At 32.6% G+C, this 19,102-nt stretch overlaps 3 protein-coding genes across 3 annotated transcripts; all 3 read right to left on the reverse strand.

The window, feature by feature from the left end:
* Nucleotides 1–176: 176 nt before the first annotated feature.
* On the reverse strand, nucleotides 177–5,047 carry LOC148193367 (signal recognition particle subunit SRP54, chloroplastic-like). The gene is made up of 12 exons (XM_088098317.1): nucleotides 4,822–5,047; nucleotides 4,613–4,751; nucleotides 4,459–4,526; nucleotides 4,250–4,351; nucleotides 3,798–3,950; nucleotides 3,624–3,701; nucleotides 3,094–3,219; nucleotides 2,883–2,985; nucleotides 2,570–2,670; nucleotides 950–1,087; nucleotides 717–860; nucleotides 177–483 (listed from the first exon to the last, which is right to left on the reverse strand). Exons 1-12 carry the CDS (start codon nucleotides 4,966–4,968, stop codon nucleotides 319–321), a joined length of 1,464 nt encoding a protein of 487 aa, XP_087954443.1. The 5' UTR covers nucleotides 4,969–5,047; the 3' UTR covers nucleotides 177–318.
* An 882-nt stretch (nucleotides 5,048–5,929) lies between these two features.
* Nucleotides 5,930–10,414, reverse strand: LOC148193368 (rho GTPase-activating protein 4-like). The gene is made up of 5 exons (XM_088098316.1): nucleotides 9,720–10,414; nucleotides 8,713–8,833; nucleotides 8,371–8,490; nucleotides 7,908–8,138; nucleotides 5,930–7,005 (listed from the first exon to the last, which is right to left on the reverse strand). The coding sequence occupies exons 1-5, from the start codon at nucleotides 10,118–10,120 to the stop codon at nucleotides 6,388–6,390; spliced, it is 1,491 nt and encodes a 496-aa protein (XP_087954442.1). The 5' UTR covers nucleotides 10,121–10,414; the 3' UTR covers nucleotides 5,930–6,387.
* Nucleotides 10,415–15,848: 5,434 nt separating this feature from the next.
* On the reverse strand, nucleotides 15,849–17,451 carry LOC148193369 (putative small nuclear ribonucleoprotein G). The gene is made up of 4 exons (XM_088098233.1): nucleotides 17,307–17,451; nucleotides 17,163–17,185; nucleotides 16,254–16,375; nucleotides 15,849–16,150 (listed from the first exon to the last, which is right to left on the reverse strand). The coding sequence occupies exons 1-4, from the start codon at nucleotides 17,339–17,341 to the stop codon at nucleotides 16,091–16,093; spliced, it is 240 nt and encodes a 79-aa protein (XP_087954359.1). The 5' UTR covers nucleotides 17,342–17,451; the 3' UTR covers nucleotides 15,849–16,090.
* Nucleotides 17,452–19,102: the final 1,651 nt, after the last annotated feature.

A 19,102-nucleotide genomic window follows, 5' to 3' on the forward strand; every position in this document is an offset into this window, starting at 1 on the left:
GAACTCTCAATGCATATATTATAACAAAGAAGAAGAAGAATATGCCAAATAATATGACCATTGAAACCTATACACGTAAAAAAACTGTGACATTCAAGCCATAATCATCATGGAAAACACCAATTGACTAAAAGCCTAGGGGAGAATGGATGAAGTATAAGAAACTCGGTCAAAAATACAGAAAAACAATCATTGCTGATAGATATAATTGAACTGGTAGCAAAAGTGGAAGTAAATGATCAAAGGATGATGTATCATAAATCAGCCAGGTAATGCATGTCATCAACATATGCTGCATGTTTCCTCTATCATATCTAATTACCAAATATGCTCCCATGTCAAGAAAAAAATTACATAGATAAAAATGGTATGGGAAATTTTATTTATGGTCAGTAGAAAGGAAGGACCAGGGGTCATTGCTTCTATCATTGCTTCCATATTCAGCAAATTCTTCTCTGCGTCTCTAATCTGAGAAGGAGTAACCTGCATCCATGTAGATTTATATAAGCTTTAAAGCATTTACTAAATTAACACCACAAATATCAAGATTAATATGTAAATTATAGCAATGCTCAATTCAAGGCTCATAAACCAAAATTGGGAGATAGTGGTGGTCAGATAATTCCCCTCCATCATTTGCAATTTCCAAGGAGCATAACGTACGTAAAGTGTCATAAATATAATATTTAGTACAATTCATGAGCAGGATCTCATACCTTCCCCATACCAGGAATCATTCCAATGACACGAGACACGGAACCCATTTTGGCAACCGTACGAGTTTGCTTTAGAAAATCATTGAAGTCAAACTTTGCACTCATGATCTTCTTTTGCAGTTCCTCAGCATCTTCTTTACGCATCTACAACAGATGTGATTACAATTCATATTGAAAACTTTATTTTTGTATTGTAGAAATTAAAAAAAAAATAGAAACATAGTGAGACTTACAACTTCCTGTGCCTTCTCTACAAAAGAAAGAACATCTCCCATTCCAAGTATGCGTCCTGCCATCCGATCAGGGTAGAAAGGTTCAAGATCCTCCATTCGTTCCCCTCGTCCTACTAGTTTAATTGGCTTTCCAGATACCTGTCATCATTGAACAATCCAAGTCAACAAAATATGAGAGAAGGGAAGAGATTTTGAACGCTAAGTTATATTAATCACTTCACAGTTCCAAATGTGCTTATTCCTTTGCACCCTGTTTTCTTCATCCAAAATGTAAACCTGTCTCTTCAAAAAATCAATTACATATACCAAAACCTCCCATAATTGAGGGCATGCCAACTTCTATCCATTCACAAACTAAATGACGCATAACTAGTATATTTTGGCTCAGAAATCCAGGAGTTCTATATGTCAGGTTTAGATATTTGCCACCCATTCCAAATTCAATGTGGCTATAAGATATTTATGGACAATATTGCAAAGGCAGATCCTCGAATAAATCATGAGTAATTAGTACAAGGTGCAGGGTCACTAAGTGTATTTCTATGAGAAAATCTGCAACATTTTCCTAGGTACTTACATTCACAACATGAGAGCAAGGATGCAATGTAACATTTGTTTACCCTTAGACAACTTCGTCAACATTTCATTTTCAGGCTATTATGTTCTTGAATTGAAATACATTCCAGGGACCTATTATGTTAATACTTACCAGGGTAAAAAAAAAAAACTGTTTTATGTTATTTCAGAGACAACATAAAAGTTGGGAGGTTGAGCCATCAAAGAGAAATAGGCTAGTTGGGTGTCTGGAAGAGCTTATTTTGGCTTATGGAAGTGTCTTATGAACTTTCTATAAACCATTTTTACTCTATTTCGATAACCTACACTGAAAAGCTTATCAAAATAAGCCCCAATTTACAAATAAACTCTCATTTGACAAAATGACTTCCGAATAAATGCTTAATTAAGTCATTTACCCGGGCCTTTCACTGTCTGAAACCCAAAAGCTATCTTTAAAGGGAGAACTCCCCAAGTCTGACAAAAAGTCTTTTGGCCATATTAGTTGATGTAGGATTTAACACAACCATCATCCAAGAACTGAACATTTGGAGCATGAAGTTTATCTCCTTAACAAGTAAGCCAAAATTAGGATTGGATTCCAAGCTCTTAACCCAACCTTCATCTGAGGATCAAACATTTAGAGTATGAAGTTTCCCAGACTAAACATCTATTAGAGACCCAAAACTAGGATTGGATACACTTTGATTCTTAACCCAAATGATTGCCAAATTTTATAAGTACTTTTAGATATATTCCTTGCCAATATGGGATTTTAACACCATTGAGTGGGGTTATTTCTGATCTCTAGCCTTATGTCAATGTAATTGACACAACACATCACTCAAAGAAGAACAGCTAAGATGGTAGGATTTCCTTTCCTCAAGCATCTATTATTCACATCTGTAAATTAAGGGAACCAACTTTGAAGGAGTTTGTAGTATTATTATGGGATAGAATGGTAAACGTTGCTTAAGATAAACAAATTGCAAGGTTGCAGCAAAGTTTGAATATAAAATATAAAATAAAAACATTTTATGAAAGCTAAGATAAAGGCAGTCAAACCTCTTTGACACTCAAAGCTGCTCCACCTCTTGAATCACCATCAAGCTTTGTCAAGATGGCACCTGTTATTCCAATCTCAACATTGAAAGTAGTCACTAATGCTGTACAAAGAAAATAGTAGTGTCAGAATTTTGGAACTGTTATAATGTCGGAGTATAAAAATTAATAACCTACACAAGCCAAAAGAAACAGATCAGTAGTATGATTATTAATTATTAACCATTTCATAAATATAAATATTTTTTCTTTCATTGGACTATTTGTAGAAAAAAATTCCATTCATTTATAGGAGTACAAATACACTTCTGAATACCTGCAGCTTCTTGCCCTGTCATTGCATCCACAACTAGCAACACTTCTGTTGGATTCAATGCCCTTTTAACTTCTTTTAACTCATCCATCATTGTCTTGTCAATCTGTCCAATTGAAATACAACCGTAATCAATAAAAAATAAATGATTCAAGAATAAACAAAAAATTAAATAATTATTTGCTAGAACATTTCCAGTCCCATAGAGAATCACCTGCAGTCTACCGGCGGTATCAACAATAACAACATCAATTTTCTTCTTTTTTGCCTCTTCTAAGCCTTGTTTGGCAATTTCTGAAGGTTTAACATCGGTACCTGCTGTGTAGACAGGAACATCTACCTGATACAAGCTACAACTAATTATAAATATGACTACATATAAAATGACAGAAGAAAATGAGATAAGTGAAATAATACTAATCAGATCTGTGATGTACGATTCAGTTGGTTAAAAAAATCTATATTTTAAGAGCCAAATATAGATCAATAAATACACTGAAAATGCCTGGGAGAAAATATATCTAGATACCAAAGCACTCCCTAACAACACAAGCATAACAGGCAATAAAACACATCACTTCCACTGCAATACTTTCTTTATCAGTTTTGTCGTAGTAGCAACAGAATCTGAGGGCTCCATACAAAAGCTTTAATTGAAAATTTAAAATGACATTGATGGCAATATTTAAAGGATGCATCAAATAATTGCAACGGATCAACTTCAATGCAATAAAAAACAAGTACCTGTTTTCCCAAAATAGAAAGCTGGTCAATAGCAGCAGGTCTGTATACATCGCAAGCAACCAGCATGCAACTTTTTCCCTGAGATAAAATTGAAATGATTAGCTTCAAATTTTCAGTAAGGTGCAGGAACTACAAACTACAAGGAAGGAAGTAGAATAAGTGAGAAGAAAACACCTGTTTCTTAAGATAATTTGCCAACTTTGCACAGACGGTTGTCTTCCCAACTCCTTGCAGTCCAGCCAATAAAATGACAGTGGGCCCAGATTTGGCAAAAACCAGTTCAGAAACCTCTCCACCCATCAATTGTACAAGTTCATCATTTACAATCTGCAAAACTCAATGATCAGCATAACACCCATTTTATTCTTGTATAGATATTCAGTACTCAGAAAAAAATAGAACAATATCTCATACAAATCTCACCTTTATTGCATGTGAAATATGCACATATTATCAACACAAACCGAAATACAAAGATACAGGCAATAGTACAATAGTGCTATAATGCAAAAGTCATATGGTGCATTCCATGCAACAAACTCCAAATGCAGTTTGACAACCCCCGCCCAACATAAAAGAAAAAGGAGATAAAATCAGTTGAATTCAAATGCAAAGTTCAGAGTTACCTTAACCAATTGCTGATCCGGTCTCACCCCTCGAATGACACCAACACCCACAGCCTGATCACTGACAGACTGCACAAACCTTCGGACAACAGGAAGACTAACCTGCCAACACAACACGCATCTACTTAAGGCCCTGTTTGTTTTCCACTTTCAAAAACAGTTTCCTAGAATTTGAGACAACTCAAAAACATGTTGAAAAGGCAACTTACATCGGCTTCTAGAAGAGCTCTCCTAATATCTCGCATAGGCTCCACAATGTTCTCTTTAGACAAAACCTCTACACACATAATCAAACATACAAATAATTTCAACAACAATCTAAACAATGTAATAAGTCCTTAATTCTAGTAAAATTTGGAAAACCTTCTCCTTTGAGTTTGTTCCATGCAGTCTCAAGGCCACTTGTCAATTGGCCAAACATTTCAGCCTTCACCACCAATCCGAGGTCCCTTCTCACGGCCACACCCTTGGAGTTGGAGTTCACCCAACCCCATACCTCTTTCTGCCACACAACCCTAATCAGTTCATTAATTACCACAGAAAGTGTTTGTGTTAAACAGTAAGCAACATACCGCGAACCAGTTTCTGGAAGATAAGGAAGCCTTGGTGGAAGAAAGAGAAAGCTTGACTGATTTGGGAGAAGAAGAACGCAGGGTTCTGTTGTGAGATAAAGAAAGGGAAAGAGTGGAGAAATGGCGGGAACCTGCTACTGCTTCCATGTCTTCTTCTCTGCACAACCTCTCGAGCTTCCTTTCTATCTGTTATCCACAGCCACAACTCAACACTGTAACAACGTGGCATGCCTCAATGTTTCATCATCTTTTTTTTAATATCTATTCTTTATTAGTAATTAAAAAATATGATTAATCAATTTTAATGAATTTAATAATCACTTTGTCATTTAAAAAATTATTTTATTTGTTTAAGAAATCCGGAAAAATTGTTTTATTCATATTTATTTTATTAGTGATCAAACATCGTGTTAGATTTTTTTTATCTTCTTATTATACGTGTTTCTTATTTTATGTAAATTTTAAGTCTTTTATAATTTTAGATAATTTTAATTAAATTTTTATATATTAAGTATTTAAAATATTTCTATTTTTAATTAATTTTTGTATTTTATTTTTTTATATATTGAATAACATGTTGGTATATTGTCTTCTATAATTACTAGATAACTTATTTATGCATATCACCTTATGTTGCAAGATATGAAGAAATGTAAAGGTTTATGTTAATATATTACACAATATTGCACTTAATACATAGATATTAATTTTATTGTTTTAATTGGAAGTATTTTGAATAATGAGATTTTCACATTTCTCGTGTTTTTCATATCATCGCCTGTGTTTTGTTGTGTTCCGAATATAACTACGAATTATAATGAAAGAAGAGTGCGAATTTTAAACCTTTCTTAGCTTCTGACCACTGTTGTTCAAGATGTAGTTTATGCGATGACAAGAACATTGTTGAAGTGAATTTTTTTAGCTACAGAACAATAACACACTAAATTGAAAATGCAGAACCAACAAAAGGTCAGTTTTGTCTGATACAATTCCATTATTACACCATTTTTCTTCTCCTTTTAGTAGCTTCATTCAGAATACGAGACAGGACTTCATTTCTTAACAACACTACTACACTTTGATGAATATTTCTATATCATGTTTCATATGTTCAAACCATTTCTCTCTTCCTTAAATATCCAAACTGACAATACAAAAAATGTGTTGAACAAAGCACACAGACAACTTTGAATTCGTTAAATTCTATACTTCAGCAACGGAAAGAAAATCGTTAGGAAAGTCTGCATGGTTAATGACAGAGAACAAAGAAACATGGTTAAAAACCACAGCAAGAAACAACAACAGAAAAACACAAACACCAATCTAGTAGTAGTAGTAGTAGTAGTGAGAATTTCCAAACGTGGAAACACAAATAGAGATCTGGCCTTTACACCTTGTCCTTTCCCTTCCCTTTCCTTCCCCATGTTGGTGCCTTCACAACACTGATGCCCTCCATCATGACATCAGCAATTATGCAGAAATCACAATTGCAGAAACATTATGGGAGTACCACTTCTCTTCTGTCATCCTGTCCCTCAGGAAGCAAGATAAAAGGATCAGAACTTTTCAACGCCAAGCTTCAGCCAACTCTGTTCTTGAATTTAATCGCCCAATGATGGCAGTTCCGAGGTTCTTCTCTGCAGCTCCTGCTACCGGAAGCTCAACCACCTTTTTGGAACATTTCTCTATATCATAAGTACTCAACTGAAGGCTTTTGCTCCTGCAAAATTTTGCAGGATCCCCCTTTGTCTGCCCAGTGGTGAGGCCACAGTCTTGAAGCCCAATTGCCAAAGAACAAATTTGAGATAAAAGATTGCAGGGACAACTGTCAACCAACAACCTAGTTCCTGCAGAAATCAAATTTTCGGTAGATGTCGGCAAACTTTTGGATTCAGTTTCACAGGCATCTTCAGTAAGATGACTGGGGCTTTGTTGAGATGGCTCTGCAGTGACAAATAGTGTATCTTCCTCATCGTCACTACAATCATTTCCACCTTCACTGTCAACCTTGTGTAGCATTTCTGAATTGCTATGGTGTCCATCATCGTCAAAAGAATTAAGGTTTGGACCAGGATTTGATTTTACAATAGACTCCTCTCTTTCCCTAAGTGTCTTTACGACCAGTGTCTTGAGAAAATTCATGACTTGTACTGCATACATTAAAGCAGTCAAAGGATCTGCCATCTGTAGTAGACATGCCAGACAGAAATACTGTTATTACAATATAGACCATCATAACCACATAAAAAAAAAATACCTCTAGAAGCAAGATTAATGGAGCAAAAACACATTCCCACTGTTGCAACATAAATCAACCATAACCTTTCACCAAAACAGTGACTTTAGCAATGCAAGAAACCACTACCAAATTTACATGGTACTAAAGTGTAATTTTTTTTCTGAATATTCATAAGAATTAAAAGGTCTGGTTTGAAAATATCACGCCATCCTGAATGAATATTCAACCATCTAAACAATATTCTCTAGTTCCACAACAAGCACATGATTTAGAACAATGAACCTAGGCTACAACTCTAGCCCTCTACGGAAGTGTACTCCCTTTGCCTAGGGTGTCAGATAGTCTCTGAAGAAGATAAAATCTCAAAACTATAATTAATAAGGAAAGGAAAAATGATTACAGTGGTGGCCAATCTATAGACTCAACATAATAAGCTAACCTTATTCTAGATTAGAATTAGATAATCCAGCATAGCATAAATTCCGGTAATAACTAACATTTACCCAAAGCCTCGATTTCAAAATTAAAATCCTGAAACTACTAGACTTTTTACATCAATGTTTTCCCAGATCTTCAAAAATATCCTGAACCCCTGTTAAGGTTGAAAAAACTAATATTGCAATTCTTTTTTCACCAATTTCTGTATTCATTCCGTTGAAGACAATTGAGCTAACTTTACTACATATACAAAAACGTATCATTATATGTCAAAAAATGTTTGCTCCGCTCACTGAAGTTACATTCAATAAGATGGGGTTCACTTGTATTGTAAGAATTCAATAACAAAAATTGGGGCTAAGAATAGAACTGTAAACTACATTTGTAACAGAAAATGATCTAGTCTTACTTGGGTCATGTTTGGTGCGAAAACCATTGCAATATTACGTGCATTCATCTTGTTCAAGCTTTCCATTTGAGCAACATCTGCCATTAAGTTTATTGCCCAATCTAGCAAGGCAGCTTCTGTTGGAGGAAGAAGCCTCACAAGCTGAGCACATTCTTCTTCTGACTGGGATTGCATTACCTGCTCAGGTGAGAGAGGGTCCAATACCCCAGTAGGTAGTTCTCTGAACCAAGCCTGTGAAGGAACACAAGCACATCAAAATTAATGAAATAATGTCATGAATGCATCCACCACTTACCCATTGGTTCAAAAAAGGGAAAAAATCAACATATTATTAAATTCACCTAGACAACTTTCAAATAGAAGACCAGAACAAAATCCAACAATCATAGACCCTACTTCTAAATAAATCTCAAAGTAATTAGAAAAAAAAAATCTGTGATCTTGACGGGGAAAAAATAGTTACCTTTATGAGACCTGCCAAGCAGTGCACATCAATGCCATCTGGTACAACTCCTCTGTTCAATTCTTCCCTCACAAACTCCTCTTGACCGTTTTCAGCATTGATTCTGAAGATTCCTTCAGCCTGGATATATACATTTAAATTTCAAGATTCAAGTCTAATTAAAATTAAAAAAACAATTATACAAAAGGTTTCTGGTAAAATCACAAGCAAAACATGGTAAAAATAATGTGGAAATTGGTCATCCAGTGACTCACATTACATTACTATTAAAGAAGCACACTTCTTCAAAACACCTTTACATTCTCCACAAGGTAAGGAAGGACTAAGAGCTAGGATAAATACCTGCAGGCCTCCTTGTGCATACAAATGTCTTTGCATTAACAGCAGTATTGTAGGTACACTATTTCCTCTGGCGTCAAAAGAGAGCTGCATAGATTCTGTTGAAACTCCAAAAACATTTGCACTGCGGATAGTAAATAAAAAAATATATCAACGTTTAGGGGATAATAGAATTAAGGATACATACACCGAACACATAATGAGCCAGGTATAGGAGAAGATCGCTGAAAAGTAGTTGATAAAACAAATAGGTTGCATACACTGAACGCAAATTCGGCATTGTGTACTTATGTATCAACAATGGCAGCCCCTTGACTGAAATGTGAAAATAACATCACCAGGGTTTATCATTACTTGCCGTGCCAGTAGCAAGAAATAATCAATTGTTTATGAACAAACAAGTAAATAAAATGGCCTTTCCCTGCCTCTCATTTTTCTTATACCGTTTACTTTTTACAATGAACCAAATCCACTTCAGAAAACGGACAACTTAGACTTTATCAGTATGAAATTAACCAAATTATATATGGATAACATGACAGAAACCACTGACTGAAAAAAACAAAGTATAATTATATGTCATAGAGAGCCTTCAATTGTATCTACCATTCAACTCTTTTAGAAAGTAAGACCAATGTAAAACTAAATCATGAGAGCAGAGACTTGATATGGGGAAATAGAAAAAGGTCAAAGGAATGATATATCCATGTCTATGCAATGATACAACCACAGTCAGCGCAGAATAACCTAAAAAACTCGATATGGAAACATAAACTTGTAAATTTCACCACATCTGTTAAGAACTGGATACCAACTTTAAAAATCCATATCACACAAGTTCAATTAATAAAACTCCAGGCATGAAACCAAAAATGAGCCCGTTAATAAAGATTTCTAACAAAACACTCTTTTCAGAACCCAGCCTCTTAAAAAAAGGTCCAATTCAATGACAGCAAATTTCTATGAAAGATTAAATTTTGAAGAAGCCCCAAGTTTCCTTGAGAACAAACCTAGCACTGGGAGACCTCCTGGGAACTTCTGGTTCAAATTCAACAGGCAAACCAAGAAACCCATGGAAGCGATCGAAGGTGACATGAGCCACGTGCCTCACATTGGAAGGCCACCCAATCTCCATGGAAGAAGTAGATGAAGCTGTAGTGCTGCAGCCAATCAGAGACTTCCGAAACGTAGCTATCAAAAGGGTCAAAATAGAAAGCTGATCCCTTTCTCTTTCCCTTTTTCTCTCTTCTTCGTCCTCTTCTTCTTCTTCAGCTTCCAAATCCAAAGGGGACTGTGGCAGCACCCCTTCTTCCACAGTGGGAGCGTTAATAAGGGAACTTGGGTGCGACCCATCATTGGGTGTGAGACCACCACAGCTTGACGATGAAGGCAACTGAAGCACTTCCGTCATATTTGATTCTTTCCCTTCCCACCACTTTTAATAACAACAACACAATAATAATATATTAATTATTATTATTATGTTATTATTAGTATTATTCCTCTCCTTCTAATTCCTATTTCCTCACCGAAAAAAGCCAAGATTTTGGTGGAGTAGAGTTTCCTTCAAGAAAAGGGTCTCGGAAGGTGAGACGTTACCATCATTGCTTTGCCTTCGGAGACGAATCATGTCATATAAGAAAGAAAAGAAAAAGAAGAAGATGCGGTTGTTGGAAATGGTTAGGGTGAACTGCTGCAGATGATGAGAAGAAGAGAGAGAGAGATGTGCATAATGTAAGAATTGTCGTTGCTATTATTATTATTATTATTATTATTTATTAATGTTTGTTCATCTTTTTGGTGGTGGCACTGGCGATGCTTTCCACCTCACACCTTGCCAATCTGGTACTCATATAATTCCACCCTTTGAGTCCTATCTAATTCTCTTTCTTCCCAGATTCACTTCCAAAGATCACACCTTTGACCCCACTTCTCCTCAACACCCTCTGGGTCTCACTTAATATACCAATGTTTTACCATTGTTAAATACCACATTAATTACATACAAATTTCTCACATAGCACTTTTAGCAAACAGTTTATGTATATACAGTAACACTTTTTACATTAACCACAGATTCATATGCATACTCTTTCTCCACATTTATCCACAATTAATAAGCAGTTTCTGCATTAACTGGACATGTTAATCTGATTTTGTATAGATAGCAATTCCAAATCTTGTAACAACTATTTACTTCATGGTCATAGAAATCAGTCTTGTTTTTTAAAAGAAACGTTTATGACATGCTTTAAATGTTTCTTTTTCAGGATTATAATTGTGACCTGATAACTTTTTTTGATAAGATCAAACACAAGTTATCTGTTACATAATTTATTTTCTGAGTAAACGTTACCTAATTACTAGAACTGATCTACCAGTTCACTTTTAATGCTTGTACACAGTTAAGATGCAACTTTAAATTTACACTGGAAAACAAAACTGACATTGAATCAAGTTCTGACCTAATGTATTAAAGAAAACTTAATTACAGTTCTTAACATGTCAGCTTTGGTCCAATTCTGCGTGCAGCATTTCAGTTGGGGTGAACTTATTGCAAGATTAATGCCAACTTCTCTACACCAGCAAAAATGAATGTTATGTTTTGAAATTGAGTTTGTGTAGGGTGGCGTGTAAGTATGTAATGTACTATTAGTCTCTTTAATCTGTGTGTCCATTTCATAGGGAATAACAAGCATTACTCTCACACACCAAACCAATCTAAAGTCCAAAATCCAACAAGATGATTAATGAAGCCATGATCACGACGTGTGTTCACTGCCCTATCCATTTCTCACTTTTTTCACTGAATTGTCACTGTTTTCTCTTCTTGGAACCTACTATTTTTATTATTGAGCATGCTTTTTGGTTGGGGTCATTTTAACTGTGCATGTTTGTGATGTTCTGTGTAGGGTTAGTCTCACTAAAATCTACCTAAACAGATTATGGTATGGTGGTGTGCACCTCCTCCCTGGTCCACATGCAACTCCACCACATAACATCGTAGGTTAAATCATCTCAGAAACTCTAATATTGTCTCCACATGTCTTTAACATCCTTGTCACTGTCTCAGAAAATTTAATAAAGATAAGGTTTTGCAACATCTTCTGATGAGGGCCTTTCAAACTCTGGAAAGGTAGATTAGTGTAGTTCTAAACTATAACCATCTTATGAGTAATAATGTATACTGTCACATTTTTCACAGAAAAATTATAGTTAGTCATAGCAGTGTGGTATGTGGCTATGTTATTCGGTGTTTCTTTCATTGAAAGGATGAGAATTTTGAAGTGGAGGTGCTGAAAATTGGAATTGTATTTGTTTAGTGTTTTTTCCTTTTATGTTATTTTATATGTTGTATTTTAAAAAATAAAAAAGTGTCCCTTTCATTCACATGTCAATAGTTTATATATTAATATATGCTTCTTATGTTTTCAAAATGAATAATAAAAGTTTTAGGATTCGTGTCTAGAAAGTTAAGCAACGAAATTAGTCGCATTCAATCTTAATCAATTCGTTGTAGTGATATTTTACATTTTTTTTTTCACTTTGTATCGTGGACTTTATTATTAAATTTGTTGAAATTGAAATAAATTCTTATATTACCTTTAAAATTTTAAAATAAATTATCCTAACAGCAAATAAGACATGTAAAATTGTCTTCGGTTAAAAAATACATACAGAATTGCTTTAAATCTAGATCATAAAAATAATTTTTAGTAATTGTAAGGTGACACTTATTTATATTTATTTAGTGAATTTTTATATTTTTCAGAAGAAAAAGAAAAGTAAAAAGTAAATAAAAATAATATCATATGAATATAAAAAATTTATATGTCACGTTATTTTTTTTTTCATTTATTTGTTGTTTTCGAACTGTGCTTGATTCACTTGTCCATAATTGATTTTTTTAAGGATGTCCAAATAATGCCACGTGTAACTGCTGGTAAAAAGTTATACCTAAAAGTCGTCTTCTCCAATTGTTTTGCTCTTTACAATAAACTATTACGAATGCAATAAATTTGATGGGTTGTTTCATTATTTTAATATTAAAGAATTCGTCATTGTAAATAATTATCTCATGCGTCAATTGCATTCTTTTATGATTGTTTTCGTATATACCAATCTCAAAAGTTCACCCCAAAAATAAAAATGAGATCGTAAAATTTTATATAATTTCAATATTCAATAAACATTTTCTCGTGAATGTATCATTAATAAAAAATGAGGTTTGGATTACTATGACAAAGGATAGAACAAGGAACAATGTCCGCAATGAATTTGCTTGGGAATTAAAAAAGCAAGCAACCATGGAAGCTTTTTTACAATATTGATCAAGCTGGTGTTGTTAACCAATTAAATTTCAAGTTTTACTTTCAAAAATTATATTTTATTAAATGCATAGCATATTATCAAAATAAAATTCTAAATTTACTATCATAGTTTTGAAAGATTTTTGTTTTTGTTTAATTTTTCTTTTCAATGTAGAAAACACTAATATCAAATTTTTTATTGTATTTTTATCCTTCACTTAATATTTAGTTAATTTCCATATATACACATTTATTATAATGTAGAAATGAAAAAAAAAACTTGAAAAATCCTATTAAATTTTAAGAGAACCTATTGAATTCTTTTGTTTCCTCAAAAGTATCGTTAAACGAAACTTTAAAAAAAGGGACAATTAAAAGCAATAAGAAATAAATAAAGAATTGCAAAGAGGTACTTCTTTGGTAACGGATATAATACCGAGACAAGGGTTTACATTTAGTAACAACAACTGATAAAATTTCTGTTCCGTTGCAAAAAGTTTAGATATAAAGTGAGAAAAGAGACTTGCTTGTACAAGCTTTATGTACTGCGTTCATAAACCAACTTTAGGGAAGAAAACCGTTGTGAATACTACTTAGAGTATTCTCTCTTTTATTTTACTAAAAAGACCCATAATTTACAATAATCTTGACGTTTAAAAATGTGGTAACTACAATGATGTTAAAGAAGGAGTCGCATAAACGATTATGCTAAAATTCAAAATGGCTGCCACAAACATACGTAGCTCTCCGAGTCCAGATTCCATGAAAAGGGCTTAGCTCCTTTTTTAAGGGACATTTATACAGCTTTATGGTTCTATTATTGGTGTTTTGAAGACAGCACATAAGGCTCCTAGGGTCCTACGCTACAACCCTACAGCAAAATCAAACAGAGCAAATATTTTTTTACTGAATGAAGCTTGCAGTTGAATTAAAGAATATAATTGGTTTTCATCCAACATGAAGCAATATATATTTGCCTCTGCATGATTTGAGATTTTTTATGTTAATTTGCTAAACGCCCGTCCAAACACATTGGGCAACTACACGAGATAATTTAGTGTTTGCAGTCATGCATGCGTAGCTACCATTCCAAAATGCATACGAAAGAACACTGTTTTATAATTAAAAACGACCTTTCCGAATAGCATCAATTTCACCTTCAAAAAAGAACGGTAATAACACGTATTGCCTAATAAGAAGATTTTAAATAAAAGGTTTAGAAATCAATTCATATCATACTTTAAATGATAAATATTGATCTCTTTTAACCAGTTTAGAAACCATTTATGACTTAAATCTATAACCAAATTTAAAATTGGTTTTAAAAGTAAAATTTATAATTTAGATTTAAAAGAAAAATGAGGCAAATGTCATGTATTAACTTCCTATAGAATCCCGTTTAAATACTAGTTTTAAAATAAGCACAACAAATGCTTTGGATTTGATTGAGCATTGCACCAAACTGCTTCTTAACAAGTTGTTATCAAGCCAGATACTAGGAAAATAAGATATGCAAAATATCAAGCATGGTTATGAACTTCTAGTTGTCTCATTGAGATCTTTTGGATCTGCATTGATTTCGGAAATGCCCATCAAATGGGTCTTGTAGATTTAGCCAAACTCTGGCAGTGAATAATACTACTAAGTCGCCCACATCCAAACTGAAATACAAGCTGCTTCATACTTCATCCAATTCAATTCATCCGATTACATCCTTTTACATTTAGGAAAAAAAAAACTTACCAGAGAGTCAAGTTTGAACATCCGGAATTCCGTTCCAAAGTCCATTTCATTACACAGGTAAAAATTAAGCACAAAAAAATGAAAAATTAACCATGTCACCAGAAGCATGCAAATAAAATAAGAACAAAACATGTTATCATAAATCTAGAGCGCAGGTACTGGAAAATTTCTTATTATTAAATAACAACCAGACACCCTGGATCATACAATGTTATCATAGTTTGAAGCAAACAATCGTGACCATAATATAATTTTAGCAAACCAAAACTTGTTTCCGTCTTTGAAACGCTCTCTTAAAGATGAAAGGGTAAAAAGCGCAGACAAGTGGAAGCCATGTCTATGTTTTCAAAACAAGTTTTGAACCCCGCCTTGTTTTAAAAAACAGTAAATACATCCCTCAAGATTGCACTATATAGTAATCAAAGAACATATTTCTACAAGAAAGCAAACCACATTGGTCACATCTTAAAATCTGCAAGTTAGGCAAACAAGCAGAGCAATATATCCAAGATCAATTGGGTAGAGTTGTACTGAACTTAATTCTATAGATGATATCAATAGTAAAAATATCGAAGGTAAATTTATAAAACACATTAAACATAGATCATAAAACTACCCAAGCTAAATACTTCTCAAGAAATAACTGTTTGGAAGATTTTTACAATTATAACAGTTCCAATTTTCTCCTCAAACTCATGACTCATGCAAGAAGATAAAATAGACTGAAAGAAAATAAAATTAGCAACAAGATGACTCAATATGTAAAATCCACAACGACAATTTATCCAATAACATAAATAATGAATAAGAACCATCTATCATTAAAGCCAAGCATATCTTGAATTCAACAAACAAATATAAAGAAGGAATTAATTGACATGGTTATCGGAAGCATTCAAACATGCGTGACCACATATAGCTTCACACATTCAAACAAATCAGCCTAAAATTATGTGTAACAACAAATATAGTTCCTAACTCCTTAGAAAAAGCGTTATGGTAAAACTTCAAATAGCTCAAAGAACAACCCCACGTTTACACTTAGATGGTGAACAGAAAGAAATACAGAGGTTTCCGACTTAAATATAATATAAAAAGACAAGGAATACTTCGCTGAGAGGGATAGATACGAACATTTCAATAGAGTCAAGTCACAGCCAAAATCATAGGTCACCCCCACAATTTAGCCAGAAACGAACCCTGAATTAGTGGCCAAGATGACCCTCTTAAGGTCCCCAATTACAAGCTAATCTCAACCGCTACGTTGTTCAAATACACAGCTATTAAAACCAGAAAATGTACTTATAAATGTTTACAAGAAACAGGGATCAGGTTCTGTTCACGGGTTCAAGCGCCTCAACAGTGACCACACTATTTCCTCTAATTACCTGCAGAAAGGGGTAAAATTATCAATTCAAAATCCAAGATCATAATCTGTTAACAACGATATCTTGATCAGCAATGTTTAAAAGAAGATGCAAAAGAACTCACCACCATCCCTATGTCAGTTTTCTCATTGCCATTCACTTCCACTGTGTTGTCAACAACTAAATTCATAAACTGATCAAAGCCACGGAGAGTACCAACAATCATGCGATTAGCATTCAGTTTAACTGCAAGAAAATACCGACCAATTAGTATAATTTATCACCCAATTGTAATACATCTTTCCAGATATGAGGCTCTTTAACTAATAAGTTTAGGTTTTCAATTTAGCACATATGGGCATATAATTGGACATACATCAGTCAAAATACAAGTAAAAATAAAAATAATAATAAAATATGCATGCCATAGACATCATATATATATATATATATATATATATATATATATATATATATATATATATATATATATATATATATATATATATATAAAAGAAAAACGATAGAGACAAAAACAAGTATACGTATTCCCTGATGAGTAAATATTTACGAATAACTGACAAAGTAACCAATAAAGAAGTTCCCACAAACCCAGTTATAGAAGTAAATATAAGTGTAATGACACTCTGACTAACACAAACAATTGTCATGATTTTCGATGTAAGAAAAAAAATCATTGTCAAAGAAACAATACAAAACTTGAAATATCAGACATTGAAAACTTAAGTTCTAAAGTAAAAAAAAAAAGTAGCTGAAACTACAACAGGACTAAAGCACATTTCATTCCACACAGTTGTTTCATAAAATAAAATAAAACCGCTTAAGCTACAATAAATTCAACGCGAAAAATAAAAAGATAGAGAAATTTGGAGTTTAACGATAAACCCTGAACCCTAAAACACAACACCGACACTCCAGCTCGAAATAAATCACGTGGTTCGATTTAGAAAACAAAACAAGCAAAGGTTAAGATACAGAATAAGAGAAGTAACATATAGAGAATCAGACTTACTCTGAAGCTTCTTGTCCATGTACCTGCCGCATCCTCGAACAAAAGACAATTGCAGATCAATTCGCAGTGAGTGTAGCGAAAATTGAGAAAATTAAAACGAAGAAAGTAAATGAAATTGAAGTAGAGAATGGAAGAAACGCTTACTTCTTCAAATCCGGTGGTTGCCCTGATCTGCTCATGGTGATGAGATGAAAGATAACAGTGGCAAAGAAAATTTGGTTCACTTCACGAATGTACCAAAACCAAAACCTAACTTCGGTTGCAATATTCCCTCTTCTTTGTACTTCGAAGCCGAGCGTGAAAATGAAACTTAATTGCAACAAGGCCCATGGATCTCTTATTCAAAAAATCACGGACCAAAATAAGGGGAAGCCCATTTCAATACTTAAGGCCCGTTTGTTTCATTTTCTTTAATGGGAAAATTTATTTTTAGAGTTAAGTAATGCAAAATATAAAATATTTTCAGTCAATTCTCAAAATATATTTTATTTTGGAAGTTCTGTTTGATTTTTACTTCTAAAATTAATCAAATTTACTTATCAAAATACTCAAAAGTCTTTTCTTTTCCGAATTCTAATTTACTAAAAGAATTAAATAAATGCACTCAAAATTTATTTTTCAAATAACATCATTTTTCTTTAGGAAATCCTCTAATAACAAAGTTTTACTATTAAATAAATAAGTACATAATTTGACGCAAAAAAAATGTATTTAATCAACTTAGTCAGTCATAGACTAAGTTAGTGATATTTTATGTACGATATTTTAGTTTAGAATTTTATTAGATGATATTTTAATTAAATGAAAAATAAAGTATATAATCGAACAATATGATATATTTTATGATTAATATGTAAATTACATTAATAGAGTAGAGAAAAATAAAGTAGTTTTGATATTAACATGTCTTCAAAACCCATGTGAGTGCAATCATCTTCCATGGACAAACTTTTGACACAAAATATAATAGTGTACCTCTCACACACATGTAGACACAATCACACAAATGTAGACAAACCTTTTATGGAGTTTCTCACTCTTATTTGTGCTCATAACACTTTTAGCTAAATTTAGTGTTCTCAACATATTCAACTACATTTCATATATCGAAGATGCTTAACTTAATTTAGTTAAAAGTATTATGAAAATAGTTTCATGCCTTAAACTTATTTAACTCGACTACAAAGCTTGATAATGTGTTTGAATAAATATCTTTAATAAGATATTTTACTTTTATTGAAAGTTTTGAAATATTTTATATCAAAATACATTGTTTAGAAAAAAAAATAATGAATTTAAATTATGAAAATTCATTAAGTATTTTTACTAACTCATGTCAATTAAAATAATTATGGATAATATAAGTTAAAAATAATATCAATTTATATTAATTTATAAAAACTCGTATCATGTCAGTTGATTAAAACTCTTATCAACATCAATTGATTTTTTTTTTAAGTTTAATTTAAAAAAACATTAGTGAATTTAGTCTTAGTGGACAAAAAATCACTAAATTAATATTTTTTTGATTAAATACTATTTAATACTAATATATTTTTTGTCAATATTTTAATTGAAATACTTTATTTTCAAAAAATTAAAAATTTAATACTTTTGAATTACTTTATTCAAATAAAATATTTAAAGAATATTAAATTTAAACAAAATATTTGAATTGAAATTAATTTAAATTTTGTTTGAAGTTATAAAATCCTCAATCTGAACCTACAATGAATATCATTTTACTTTATCCTCCTCTCGTGAACAAATATCTATAAACAAATTACTATATTTAAATATTCAAAAGATGAATTAAATAAAGACGACGGGTTTCATTAGTAAAGATATTGAGCGAGAACATCAAGATGTGCATACATACAGTACGTTAAATTATATACAAATACAAAAGATAAAGATCCTATTTTCAAATAAAAACATTT

Source organism: Vigna umbellata, chromosome 9 (genome assembly GCF_029865625.1).
Source record: "Vigna umbellata cultivar VRB3 chromosome 9, Vumbellata_1.0, whole genome shotgun sequence".
NCBI classification, from domain to species: Eukaryota; Viridiplantae; Streptophyta; class Magnoliopsida; order Fabales; family Fabaceae; genus Vigna; species Vigna umbellata.

Bases quoted from the DNA above. Each gene is read 5' to 3' on its own strand.
- LOC148193367 (XM_088098317.1), bottom strand. From the start codon at position 4,968: ATGGAAGCAGTAGCAGGTTCCCGCCATTTCTCCACTCTTTCCCTTTCT. The intron at 3,702-3,797 runs GTGTTTTCTTCT...ATTTTATCTCAG, and splicing joins CAAATTATCTTAAGAAACAG to GGAAAAAGTTGCATGCTGGT. The intron at 1,088-2,569 runs GTTTGACTGCCT...CAATGATGACAG, and splicing joins CAGCTTTGAGTGTCAAAGAG to GTATCTGGAAAGCCAATTAA.
- LOC148193368 (XM_088098316.1), bottom strand. From the start codon at position 10,120: ATGACGGAAGTGCTTCAGTTGCCTTCATCGTCAAGCTGTGGTGGTCTC. The intron at 8,834-9,719 runs GTTTGTTCTCAA...TACTATCCGCAG, and splicing joins AGGAGGTCTCCCAGTGCTAG to TGCAAATGTTTTTGGAGTTT. The intron at 8,139-8,370 runs GTAACTATTTTT...GTTCCTTCACAG, and splicing joins GCTTGGCAGGTCTCATAAAG to GCTTGGTTCAGAGAACTACC.
- LOC148193369 (XM_088098233.1), bottom strand. From the start codon at position 17,341: ATGAGCAGATCAGGGCAACCACCGGATTTGAAGAA. The intron at 17,186-17,306 runs GTAAGCGTTTCT...AGGATGCGGCAG, and splicing joins CAACCACCGGATTTGAAGAA to GTACATGGACAAGAAGCTTC. The intron at 16,151-16,253 runs GTGAGTTCTTTT...CCCTTTCTGCAG, and splicing joins AAACTGACATAGGGATGGTG to GTAATTAGAGGAAATAGTGT.